The 13,046-nt window shown below is 46.2% G+C and overlaps 1 protein-coding gene and 1 non-coding gene across 4 annotated transcripts in view; both read right to left on the reverse strand.

The window, feature by feature from the left end:
* Positions 1-9,206, reverse strand: part of FBXO31 (F-box protein 31) — a 28,101-nt gene extending 18,895 nt beyond the window's left edge. For 2 of the 3 annotated variants that reach the window (XM_057432947.1, XM_057432946.1), the window contains exons 1-2: positions 8,813-9,206; positions 1,692-1,763 (exon numbers count right to left, since the gene is read on the reverse strand). In XM_057432947.1, coding sequence (XP_057288930.1) covers positions 1,692-1,763; positions 8,813-9,200 — 460 coding nt within the window. In that variant the 5' untranslated portion in view covers positions 9,201-9,206. Of the gene's footprint in view, positions 1-1,691; positions 1,764-8,795 lie in introns of all 3 variants that reach the window. The other variant, XM_057432948.1, reaches the window with a different exon arrangement.
* Positions 9,207-9,572: 366 nt separating this feature from the next.
* On the reverse strand, positions 9,573-9,645 carry TRNAM-CAU (transfer RNA methionine (anticodon CAU)). Its single transcript has one exon. It is a non-coding gene; the product is annotated as a tRNA-Met (tRNA).
* Between the last annotated feature and the right edge of the window lie 3,401 nt (positions 9,646-13,046).

The raw sequence follows: 13,046 nt of genomic DNA on the forward strand, positions 1-13,046 counted from the left end.
CCCACAGACAATATGTATAAATGGCATCCGGTGAATTCAAAGTGGAATCGGGGTCCTCTTCAGACTCTGTAGTGGGACTATAACAAGCCATGCTGCCTCATGAACACACTTAGGCCAAGTAAGTACATGGACAGCAGCCCATGCCTTGAATTAGTTATGCTTTCTGTAACTTAAACTCAGTTCCCCATTCCCCACACTACTTCTTAGAGAAACACATTCAGTGGACAGAAAAGTGTATGTGAGCCCTGCCAGCAGCCCCAGATTAACTCTTCTGCAATTAGAGAGGGGTTTATGGGACAGTAGAGAAAATGAGGTCACACCACCAGGAAACTGTTCCACTAAGAGCCTGCAACAGGGCAAACTGCTGAATCTGGACAGGAGAGCAGAGATGGTGCCAGAAACTGTGGGCAAGGATTCTCACTTCAGATTTACCATTGCGAGTTAGGACTGTTGAATGGATATGGACACATTCCTTACTCAGAACTGCAATAAAGTCTGTCACAGAGGTACTCGCATGTCAAGTGTGGCTCTCTGCCAATGAATGCAGAAACTACTTTAGTATAAAGGAAGACTGGAAACACGTGTAACACAAATCCTGTCTGATTTTCCTGTGGATGCTCAGCAAATCTACTAAAGGTGGGATTAAAACCCTTCTGCCTGTTGTTTTTTTCCAGCATTAAGATCAATGCTTGAGGTCATCACTGTTTCAAGGTTTAACAAATACGGTATATGTAGAAGCTGAGCCAGATTTTGAGTCTGCAAATCTACGGAGACCTCTCATGACTGACCTCTCTGCTTTTGTTTCATAAAGCAAGACCTTCTTCAAACAGCTAGAAGCCATAGCTCAAGTGCTTCAGGTGATATCTTGTTTTTTATCCTAAGAACCACAGGTAAGTTGGTTCTTTACAAGATCTGTGATGGGGAATCAAGACAACACAGCTTGGCAGTGCTGGTATGGGAGCTCTCAGGGGCTTTGCAAGCCTCTCTGAGCAACCAGCCCAGCTTCTGACTGCAAAGTGCAAGGTTTGGTTACAGGGGAGAGAGCCTCACCATGGACCCAGGCCTCCACTCAGCCCTTAGCCTACCTTGGTTTCTCTCATCTGATGATGCCCCCACCCCTCCTTACTGTAAGACAGAAGATGTGCATTTGCCTTGCATAAGGCATGGTGGGTCTAAGGATTTGGGGTTCTACTATTTTACTGTTCCTAAAACTCACTAACAGCTTGCAGAAGCCCAGCCCTGCTAAGCTCTCCTCCTTCAGGAGCAGCTCAGAGGAATGCTCATTCCTATACCTACTGTGCTTTCCCACTTGACAGCATCTAACAGTGTCTTTTCACTGAGATCAAGACTTAGCTACATCAGGGCTATGAAAAAATACCAGTTAATTCCTTAGCAAGATCTGAAGATGGCAAAACAGGAAAGGACGAAAAAACTCCAATACACTTTATAATAAGGTTAAATTACACTCTCTTTTCCCATCAAGGGATTGAGGGGCATAGACATCCCACTTCTTGGCATCTGCTTAAAAATAAAACTCCAGACATATCAACTTCACAGATGAATCCCCTGCCATCAGCAAGTAAGTCCAAATAACTTATGCTGTCAGCATTTAATAAATATTCAACACATATATGCTTTCAAAATTGGTACTAAGCAAGGACATATGGATCTAAAGCAGCTTTATCACTTACGCTTGGCATAAACATCTCGACAGGACACTCCTGTGATCTCCAACTTCCGCAGGTTTTCACAGACCCCATATTCTGCAATGACACAGATAACAATGTCAGCTCCGGCACAAAGGTGTTTGCTACCCAGGATCTTGAGATCCACTGTTCGAGAAAAAACAAGATTTTATTAGGTGCCTATTATCTTGCAAGAATAATCTTATTATTCTTGCAAGCTGCTGCATGAGTCCAAGAATCTTATTTCTGCTTTGAAGAGAAAACAGAAAGTTAGATGTAATTTCACTAAAGTTTGGGAATCTAATGCATTTTACAAGCAACGCCTGCAACAATAAACACACCATCAGGAACACACCAAAGTTATAGGTGCTTATACTTGACCACAAAGAATGTGAAATGTGGAAGACCTACTCATTGCAGCTGGGACTGTACACCCATTTAGATCAAATCATGATTCTGGGTAGTAATTATCTACTCCCACTAAGGTACCCAACAGAGAAAACTGCTTATTAGGATCCTACAGAAAAGGTCACACAGACTTTAAAAAGAATGAAATGGAGACATAAGACAGGCATCAGCGTGTACAAATACGGTTACACTTGAAAGCAGATCAGATTGAGATGGGTCTGCTGTACATTCAAATGCCTTTGATTGCTTACAGAACACCCTGAAAACAAAGCAATACAGAGATCTTATAGGCAGCTTTGAAGCAGAAAATGAGATTCTCCTCTTTCATTTTCAGGAAGTACACACTGAACTTCTGAGAAACCTTAAAAAAAATAAAAATAATAAAAGCAAGCGCTCACATCTCAATACAAGAAACCTTTAGAGGACCAGAGGGAGGAAATGAGAGGAAGGAGATCCCAAAAAATCATCAGCAACGAAAACCACCATGCTGCAGCGACCCTGATAGATCTCAGTACAGAAAACTACACTCCTTCACATCAAAGACATCTACACCACAGATCAAACACCAGCCTTCCTCAGCAGTACCAAACATCTGCCAAATATGTGATTAAAGTGTATCTGTGAAGACCCTTATCCAATCATTAAATATTAAACTTATCCGCAGTAGAGCTTCCTTGAATTAACAATTTACTGTGGCTGCCAAATACCACTACTGAATGCTGGTAACCTACTGCAAACTGAGAATTCATTTTTCATATACAAGAAAACCAGAAGTTTCCCTGAATGAATTCAACCTCCTCCGTTCTATAAATACACTTGTGGTACATGTACACGATGAGACAGCACATGCAAAGCTTACTGTCAGCCTGCCTACAGGGAACACACATTCTGCACAACATCGCTTTGGGTAAGCAAGTTCAATGAAGAGTAGGCAGAAGGTACAACAAACACGTTGCCCTTCATTAAAAGATGCAAAGGTCAGTGGGAGAGTTCCTGCTGACTTCCTTCGCAACAGCCAGAGGAAGCTCTAAGCATTATCAAATACAAGGTGGGATGAGGAAGCACCATCAGCCAGGGAGCAGACAGACGAGCTTGCAGTAAAGGACTTCCAGCACAAACAAGCTATTTAGTGCTGGGCTGCAGCCAGCTGACCTGAGACAGCTCATTCTGCAGATGGGTGAAACCAGAGCTCTGTTGGAGACTGGAAATTCAGACCCAGGCAAGCAGCTCGCCCAGCCCTCCTGCCAGAGCTATCAAGGCTTTCAACCACTGGTGTGCATTATGTGCACAAGTGGGTATGTGTTTGCTAATGGAGGGAACAGCATGTCTCCTCAGCTGATCTGAAAGTCAGAGATCTTTATGACAGAAACAGGGTGGTCATAGCCTGCTGTTTGCAAACAGGCAACTCTTTGCATGTAAACACTCACCTGGCCACAGAACCAGTAAGATGCAGGCACTGTGCAGCAGGCATTGCAGCTAGATTAAATTCAGGATCACTGAAGGTATCTGTGCTGCATCAGAAAGGGAGGAGACATGCAGAGGGTCCTGCCCAAATGGCATTTCTCCATGTTGCTCTAACAGCACTACTAGCACAGTCATATTGTCTCTTCCTCCAGAAAGTGCTAATTTTTCAGTTTTCCCTACTAGATCTATAAATCACTTTTGAGTGCACTGCCACAGTAAATCTATTACCAGCAGGTATCTTAAAACAACAGGGTGGGGTGGGAAGTGATTGATGTTAAAGCCCTATCCCAGTTTTATGCAAGTGCCCTTGATAACCCGCAGTGAAATATTAATTTCATGAAAGCCAAACCACTACTAAAGGTGCATTTCTAACTGCTGGAGTTTGTATCTTTCCTGAAGAGAGTCAAAGTTCTTCCAATAGCAAGCTCACTTAATTTAAAAAAAACAAAGATAAAAATTTAGAATTTAGATATGCTACATGTGATTTGATGTTAGATTCCAAGGCTTGTAAGAAAATATTATCAGAATAGAGAAAAATAATCAAGAATAAAGAAAATAACCTCAATTTTGTGCCCTTTAATACATCTCATTTTCTGACAACTAGTCCGTATCCTGTTTTGTACAGCAAACGACAACAAAGAGTCAAAATCCCATAGTGATGGCTAAGCTCTGGTTAAGTGCATCACTTCAGCTTCTCTGATCCATGAGATGTGAACACCACAATGGCCTCTTGATGAGACAAAATAGTCCTTTGGCTACAAAGGACTCCAAATATCACAAGCAATAAAATGTAAGCATCTCTTTAATCCATACATAAAATTAAAAATAAGTAGAACTTCAAGACAGCTACAGTAAAATAAAATGGATCTTTTCTTAACAGAGAACAGAAAGCCTTTTCCAAGAAAGCTCTGAAGGGCTCAAGCTTCCTAGGAAATTCCATTTCAGTGCAATTAAATCTATTTTCAGGAAACACATCTCAGTGCAACAGCTCCCTGAGAAACGTATTTTAAAGAGTTAACAGTCACAGAAATCCACACAAGAAATTTAGACTGTTAGAAAATGGCTACTTAATCCTACTTCAAAAGCAAGGCTGGAAATTGGGTTTAAACTTCTTCCTTGACCAGCTGGAAAGCCTGTTTTATTAGATTTGTAAGAAATGCTTGAAAGATTTACCAAACACAGAGTGACACAGTGCCGTTTCCACGGTCACATGCACTAGAATTTAAAGGACTTGTGAAGGCAATTCTCCATTTATTAGGAACTGCACTAATGCAATTTACTCCCTGGCCTGCCTCTCGCCATCTGCTCTTTTGAGCCTCATGTTCCCATCTCCTTTCTAGAAGCCATGCCATACATCTCCTTCTGTGTGGCCTGTGCTGAAGCTTAAAAAAGCAAACAAACAAACCAGGTTCTTCCAGCCCAAGTAGGGAAGAACCCCCATACTCTTATCAAAGACCAAATTAATGCTTTTCCTCTCCATCCTTCTCAGCATGGCAATGCTAGTCAGCAGCTGCAAGCACTCAATGTGGACATCCGCAATTCAGAGGAAGTGAGGATGTCTGGAAGAGCTTGACACCCTTATCACTGCTATGTTTGCACTGTACCCTGCCTAATCAAGTCCTACAATTACTCCTGGATGATTGTGTGTTTACAAGGCTGTGCACAGAACAGAAAGCACAGAAACTGACTGGATTATTTCAGAGAACACAAAAATGGAAGATTCTCAGGCTAACACCCCCGAAATACCAGGTGGACAAGCTTGGAACCAGCTTCTTGTTTCCAAAGGCTGAACTACCAGACTGAAATACACCAAATAGTCTCCCAAACACTACTCCCAAGGGAAGGCCTGTAGTTACCACCGAGATATTTTGCAGCCACAGATAAAGAGACCTGATCTGCAACAAATGAAAGCATTTGTGGAAACCCTGAAGCAAAAGATGGGTAGCTCTAGGTCTACAGCTTACAAGCTGACTCAAGGAAGACTCTCTGAAGGATGGCTACAGCTAGTGAGCACCTGCCATTAGCAGTGAGAAACAGCAAACCATTGCCAAGTTGTGCTCTAAAAGCCAAAGAAAATGGTCAGAGATGAAGAAAAGCCCATGATGGTTCACCAGAGAAACACGTAATACAGTGTTTTAACCTTATATAAAGGGAGATTAGAGCCCTGAGACTTATTAAAATCACCTCTGCGTTTACTAGACTGCAGCACTACAGGAAATTGCTCCTGTTGTGGGAGCAGTTGTACATCAAACTCCTATGTGGATTCTCTGGAGTCCTGTAAGAGCTGAGCTCCATGCATCAGCTCCCTCATTGATTGTATAAACAAGATTTCCCACTCTTCTCCACAGGCACCTCCTTCTGTACAACCTACTGGAGGTCAGCAACTTTAAACACCTTGGCTGACATTTTTCATCAGGTCCAAGAACTGCTGGAGGTCGTTCTCACAAACAAAAGCCTTTTCATTCAAGTTCCAGATTTGGTTATTCTGAATTACTGGCCTGTTTCCAGGTGCTCTGCTGCACCTGTGCTGTTTTATTTTAAGATGAAAGTGGTTACCATTTAAAATAGACTATCAGGTGTTAATCAAGGTAGGTCAGGCCACCAGCCAGGGTGAAAGAAGCTTTAATTCTGCTCCCACTGCAGAGATCAGCAATCTCCTATTTATAGAAAACATGAAAGTGACTGCAATCCTCTTCTTGCCAAAGAAGCAATAGAGATATTGTTTACACCAGTCGCAATGATAAAAGGACAACAGCCCTAAAAAGCCATGCCAGCACTGCACAACCACTTCTGGTTAATCCCAGCACTCTTCCAGTTCAAAATCACCAGCAAAAGCCACCCTGCTTTCAGGAGGACAAGTCCTCTGAATGCTTGCACTAACCAGATGTTCTCAAGTCGAATCTACAGCTGAGTCAGCCCACAGTAGTGCAAGAACAGGACACCAACACTCAATGGCTGACTGAGGCAATGGCTGGGCTTCTCTCAGAGAACTGTTCCATTTAATTTTAGAATCATCTTTCTTGTTTCTTTACTGCTGTGCATTTCTGAAAAAGCAGACTGTTTTGCATATGCAACTGACACAAAGTTGAAGTTTACTAGTTACTACCTCAGAGAGATCAGCTCTGGAATATCATCAGTAGACTTCAGAGTAAGTAAGACATCAATGCAAGGAGCACACCAGGAGAGGTGCACATGCTCTCGTTCTGTTTCTAGGACACATAGCTTCACAAGAAGACTCAGGCAGATACAAGCACACGTTGCCCTCAGCTGGGAAATGGCTTGTTTTGGAGAAAGATAAATTCCATTTCATGTTTGACTATCATATAGTAACCAGCGTAGGGTTATACAGAAACACAGTACTTCTAAATTTTACATGTGCATTTATATACCTGATGCCCATGCAGGTCCTCAAGTAGTTGCACACTCACATTTGAACACACTCAGTAGCTGACTATGTGCAACAGATCACTGAAACACACACAGATAACTGCAAAACAGCTCCACAAAATGACATATTTCATATGTGTACAAATACTCATAGTAGCACTACCACAATGGTGATTACTTACACTGCTGTGTAGAGCACTATGGACAGTGCAAGTCCTTATGAAGAACTGCTTGGAGAACTGTGACTGCTTAAAAGACTGCAGTAACAGTTTCATAGATTAAAACTTGCTTTATGCACCTCTCACCTTGTACCTAGCCAAGGGTCTTGAGACAAAAGTGTAGTCTAAAAACTTTCTCTTCCTGTCTGGATCAGTTTTAGCCATATAAAGCCCACTTAGCTTTTGAGCACTGTTTTATGTACTTGCAAGAAAATACAAGGAGCAGTGACGAATTCAGTAAGCAAATTTATTTCTCAATCAGGCCTAATTTAGTGGGTCCTTTTGACAACAATCTAGCTTACATTCAGAAGTCGTATGCATTTCTCTGTAAACATACTGCCAGGATCATAACCTATTAAAATAACTAATCAGTGAAGTTTGCAAACCATTCATAAAACACATGTTCATGAGGCTTCTACGTTAGTGGAGGAGAATAAGGAAAGAATGAATACTATTTTATTAGCCTGTCTCCAAAAAACAATGTTAAGTTACTGGGACAACAGGATCATCCCATGCTGAAGTGAGGAACAAGAATGCTTTGGTGTACATTTTCTAGGTACAGCCTTTGTACTGTCCAAGGGTTCCTGGATAGTGCTGATAAGGCAAGAATTCATTCCTTCAAGGCTGAATGCATCTGAACAGATCCCACTGCTGATGGCAGGCAGCCACTCTGCCATATCTAAATTCTTCATCTTGATGTCCCCACTGGTATTAAAAACAGAAAACAACAACAACAAAATATACATGACTTCATGTGCTGGCAGCAGATGCACCTGGCAGGATCATGCTATTTAGAGAGACGATGAGCACAGTAGCACAGCCACTGGATTAGCAAACAGGGAACAGAGAGCCACAATGTCGTCAGAAAAAGCACAAGGAAGAAAGAGTAAGAATTTCAGTCTAACAGGGCCACAGCAGCACAGAACTGAGACACTGTACCAACAATACATCCCCCAGGCCTTTGCAATAATGCAGCACAGCATCCTTGTAACAGACATTCCCCAGGCAATGCACATACAAACCAGGAACCCCCAGAAACCGGGCCCTGTGCTTCCCGAGATGGAACAGGAACGGATGACCTTACCCAGGGCTGCCTTTCTCCATCTGCTCACTAGACCCCAGCAGGATCCCTGCTCCTGCTTTACCCACTGTGCCTCCACGCCTCCAAGGCCCCCAGCTCAGCCCCACTCTGCAGGGACTGATCACTCCCTGTCCTCTCTGCCTGAAACACACCATGCTCAGGATTCACCCAAGGACACCCTACAAGGAGGCATCACCCACCAGGGCCTGGTCCCATTCCCGTTCCCATCCAGCTGCCACCCCGGGAAACAACCCCAGCTCGATGCCCTTTGCTATAGCCGCTCACACGTGACTCCTTCTGCAGCAAGGTCCACCAAGTAAGGACCGCGCCCCAGAGGACCCGAGATGTACCCTCTTCTCCACCTCCACCCCTAGAGCCCTGCCTGGCGCCCTCACGACCCTACAACCCGCTGCCCCCAGCTCTTTCCTCCCCCACCAGACCTCCCACACCATCCCCTCCCGTCTCTGCACCACTCCACCACCTCTCCATAACCCCCGGGTGCTTCTGCATCGCCCGGGACCCTGTCCTTGCACCCCCCGGCTCCCCCCCAACCTCAGGGCGGGCGGTACCTTCACGGCAGCGCCGCCGCCAGATCGTGTCAGTGCGGAGGATGCGGCGGAAGGTGGTGCAGACGCGGGCCAGGCTGGGTAGGTCGGTACCGGGCAGGGAGCCGAAGATCTGCACCAGGAGCTCAGGGGGCAGCTCCAGGATGGACAGCGGGGCCCGACCCGCCGGGCCGGCCTCGGCGGGGTGCGGCAGGGGCCGCCCGCCCTCGATGCGCTCTGCCGCCTCCTCATCCTCCTCGGAGCCGCCGCCGCCGCCGCCCGCCTCCTCGGGGTCGGTGTCGGTGTCCGGTTCGCTATCCCCGGCCCCGCCGCGCCGCTGCTCCCGCGCCGCTCCCCGCCGGCGGCACCCGCGGGCCGGGCCCACCCCGCACAGCCGGGCGCACACCGCCATGACCGACACCGCTCTGCCCGCCGGGGCGGGGCGTCGTGCCGCGCGGCGCCGCGGGACCCGCCCCCCCGCCCGAAGCAGCCAGTCAGCACCGTCCCTAAGGCCTCGCCACGCCCCCGCTGGCATCGCACCCCGACCCGGCGCAACTGTCTGTGGGGAGCCGCGACCGCCCCCTAGCGGGCGGGGGGACCGAGCGCCCGGTGAAGGGGCCGGAGCGCGGTAAGGGCCCGGCGCTGCAGCCCGCAGACCGCGGCCCGGGTGACGGGGCTGGGGCCGGGGCAGCGAGGCCAGCGGCCCAATTCGGTTGGTAGAAAAAGAACCCAAAATGGCACTTTTTCTTCTGCCGAGGGGAAAAAAAACAGAGGACACCTTCCTTGCCCCGTGTGAGGATCGAACTCACGACCTTCAGATTATGAGACTGACGCGCTACCTACTGCGCTAACGAGGCTCCTCAAGGGCTTTTCGGCGCTGCGCACCTCCGCCTACCTGCATCCCTTTGAGACCCTCCCCTGTGCTCGCCGCCAGTTCACGCTGCTTCGTGGTGTGTTGCACGGGAAACCTCCCTTCTTTGCTTCCTTTCTTTCTTCACAGAAAAAACTGCTTTGTTTTTTATCCCTGACTCGTTCTTTCCCCGTGTTTTGCTGCAAGAACTGACATATTTTGCAAATGGCTCCTCTTTCACATGCTGTCCTGCAAGAAAGACCTTGGGTTTGGATTTTTGTTCCAGTAAATGGCTATTTTTATCCATGATCTGCAAAACAGCTGCATTACTGACTCCTGAGCATCCTCATCCAGGTCTGATGGCCAGGAACAGGCTGCGAGGGCTGCACTGACAACATGCTCGCAAGGAAATCAGGTTGTTTTCACATAATAGGAAAGATTAAAGCCAGCCTTGTTTGTGTTTCTGCTGAGCAGAGTCGCTGCTCGACTGGGATTTCTGCAGTGAAATGAACTCTGTGCATTCAGTGAAGCACTCGGCAGAAGAGGCTCCCTTGTGATGCCACAGAAGTGCTGCCCTGAATCCTAATTGACAGGCCTCACCCTTAGCGAGGGTCTCCAGGCAGCAGTCACCATGACAATCAAGCAACACGTACCTAGATTGGAAGAAGATGGGAAAAGAGACGCTTAATTGCTTTGGAAAGTCTCCAGACCTCACCCACGAGCATCACTGCAGGGAAGATGTTCACCTGCAGAGCAAGCAACTGGCAGAAGATGAAGGAACAGACCTTTAGACATCAGTCCCACCATACAAGAAGAGATGTCTGGGTCAACCCAAGGATTTTGCCAAGGGTCTGGTAGGCAGCTTTTGTTGTCGGGGGGAGCAATACCCTAGTTTTCAGGGATCAGATGGACATTCAGGTGTTGAATTCAGTCTGCAAGGCTGGTGGTATGAATAAAATCACTGCAACCACAGGATGAGTAAATCCAAGGCTTCTCACAGCCTGAACCACTGCATTCCTCCCTCCAAAACTGCCCACGTGCAGAATGAGGATGGCATTTTTAAGAACATGCTAATCCTTTGGTGCTTCAATGATGGACAAGTTTAGTGCCCACAGTTCTGATCACATCAAGAAAAGCTGCTCCAAGCATCTAAACCAAGGCACATGGACAGTGAATCACCTAAAACAGACATCAACCATTGGGAAATGACTATAGCTGGCTTCCACCTGTATTGAATCACGTTTTTGCCCTCACTATGTTACACTCAGCTGGTAATCAAAAGTTTCTGACACAGCTGTAAAAGGCCTTGTCATATCTGTTTGCTTATGAACTGATGGATTCATGGTGAGGACAGGAGAAGTACTGATGGCAAGGATTTTCATGTGAATGAAACAAAAGATGTCCTTGGTGATATTGCCTCGAGCAGAAACTCAGCAGTCTACAGCACACACAAGCTTTTCCCTCTTTTCCATTTTTATCTGGACTTTCTTCTTTTTTCCTTTTCCTCTGAATATTCCTGCTGTGCCACACAACCTTCTCTCATTTTCCCTCTCCTACCTCTCCCTATAACCTTATCCCCCAGCCTTGGCTCCATGGATGCTAAGCCACTGGCCCACTGACCCCCTTTCCAGCCCAACCCAGCAGAAGGCAGGACAGCCCATCATAAATCCATGCCAATTCCCACAGAGCTCTATCACCCCATGCCATTTCCTCCAGATTAAGAAAAGAAGGAAAAGTCCATCTGTCTGAAAGGCAGTGCCACCTCCATGATGCACTGATGTCACTTGGCAGGGAGCAAAGCCCAGCAAAGACAAGGCAATGCAACAAGGCCTGTGGGCTCCTAGTACTTGGGGTGACTGCATTTCCCCTTCCCATGGATCAGAGTGGGGGAATGTCAGCTTTTTGTTACGTTAGAGAGGAGAAATGATCATTGTCTCCACCCCAAGTTTCACGACCCAAACATAAAAGGTTTTCAGTGCTGAGAGTTGGAGGCTGGGCACAAGGAAGGTCCCTGGGGAGAGCAGAACAGGGCTCTTATAACTGAACATAACTTATGAACTCACTGATAGCCACCCCATCATCAGACAATAAAACTGGCACTTTCTCCTCTCTGTTACTGAGTCCATTATCTGAATCTACCAGCTTTGTTCTTGATGATAGGCAAAACCAGTAAAAATGCGTTATCATCATCTTCCATCCTCTGAGCACCTTCCTTTGTAAACATCGAGTAATAGCCCTGAGCTTTCCAATCCTGCTGTTCCAGGCACGCAGTTTGCAGCCATTAACAGAGGGCTTTAAAAAAAAAACAAAACAAAACAAAACAAAAAGGAAAGATGTACCAAAAGGTGAAGATTTTATTGTTACATTTCCCTTCAGCTATTAAGGAGCTGATGCAGCTCCCGCTATAGTCAATTAGTCTCCATGCTCACTCTAAAGGGCTTTGGATTGGTCCCAAAGTTAGTGTCCTCATTTTCTGTAATCCTGGAAGCATTTACGCTTTCCCAGCCTTTGAGCGGGGATGAGCCAGCTGATGGCATATCCAGCCAATTATAACCTGGGCAGCTAGGAGAGAATTATTTATTTTCCATTTGGCAAGAGGGACATAAAAGTATGGCAAGGGAGGCTGAGACAGATGAACAAGCCCTCTTTGCAAGCCCTCTTTGCCACGTGAAGTATTTGCAGCATAGCTTTTTTGGCATAAGCCTGCAGTGAGATTTCTTTGTAATAAGCATCATTGGAGGCAGGACACTTTGAAGGGAGAGTATTTATATAGAAAGACCAGAGAATTTTTTTTCGTTTTTTGTGATGTACATATTTTCCTCTCAGATATTCTTTCTTTGCTTTTTTATGTAAGCTGGAAAATAGCTCTTCTCATCATGATTTCAGTGTTTTTCCTTCCTTCTTCCTTTCTGTCTGGACACTGATTTTGCAGGATAAACTGATTAGTGGACAGACTGGGCTCTTCAGGGACAATCCAGAGCACTGCAGAAAATGCTGCAGATGACTCAGGAAGTGTTTTGCATCCTTCTGCTTTAGAGCTGAGCCCGGTGCCTTCTCGTTATGAAAGAGATTATGGTCTTTCTTCAGCACACTGTCCTTGCAATGTGGTATTAGCCAATCCTAATGATCAGCTGTGGTCATGAGTACCTGGGGTCACCAAAGACTTTCTAGCACTCCTGCTAGAAGCAGTTGTTGTTCTTTCAGCTCTGGCCATGGTCCAGCTTGAACGATTTCATTGTGCCCAGCACTTCTGTTAGCTCAGTTCGCAGAAGCATTATCCTGTTCAGGACAGATCACAGGACAAGCAGTGGGGTGTCTGAGATGCTATTACTGGGTCGGCTGCTGAGCAATGGTTGTGCAATCACAGGCAGCTCACTGAACCTCCATGTGGCTCAGTTTCTCACGATG

Source organism: Pezoporus wallicus, unplaced genomic scaffold, assembly GCF_028554395.1.
Source record: "Pezoporus wallicus isolate ANWC-B61680 ecotype Strahan unplaced genomic scaffold, APGP_CSIRO_Pwel_v1 contig_14112, whole genome shotgun sequence".
NCBI classification, from domain to species: Eukaryota; Metazoa; Chordata; class Aves; order Psittaciformes; family Psittacidae; genus Pezoporus; species Pezoporus wallicus.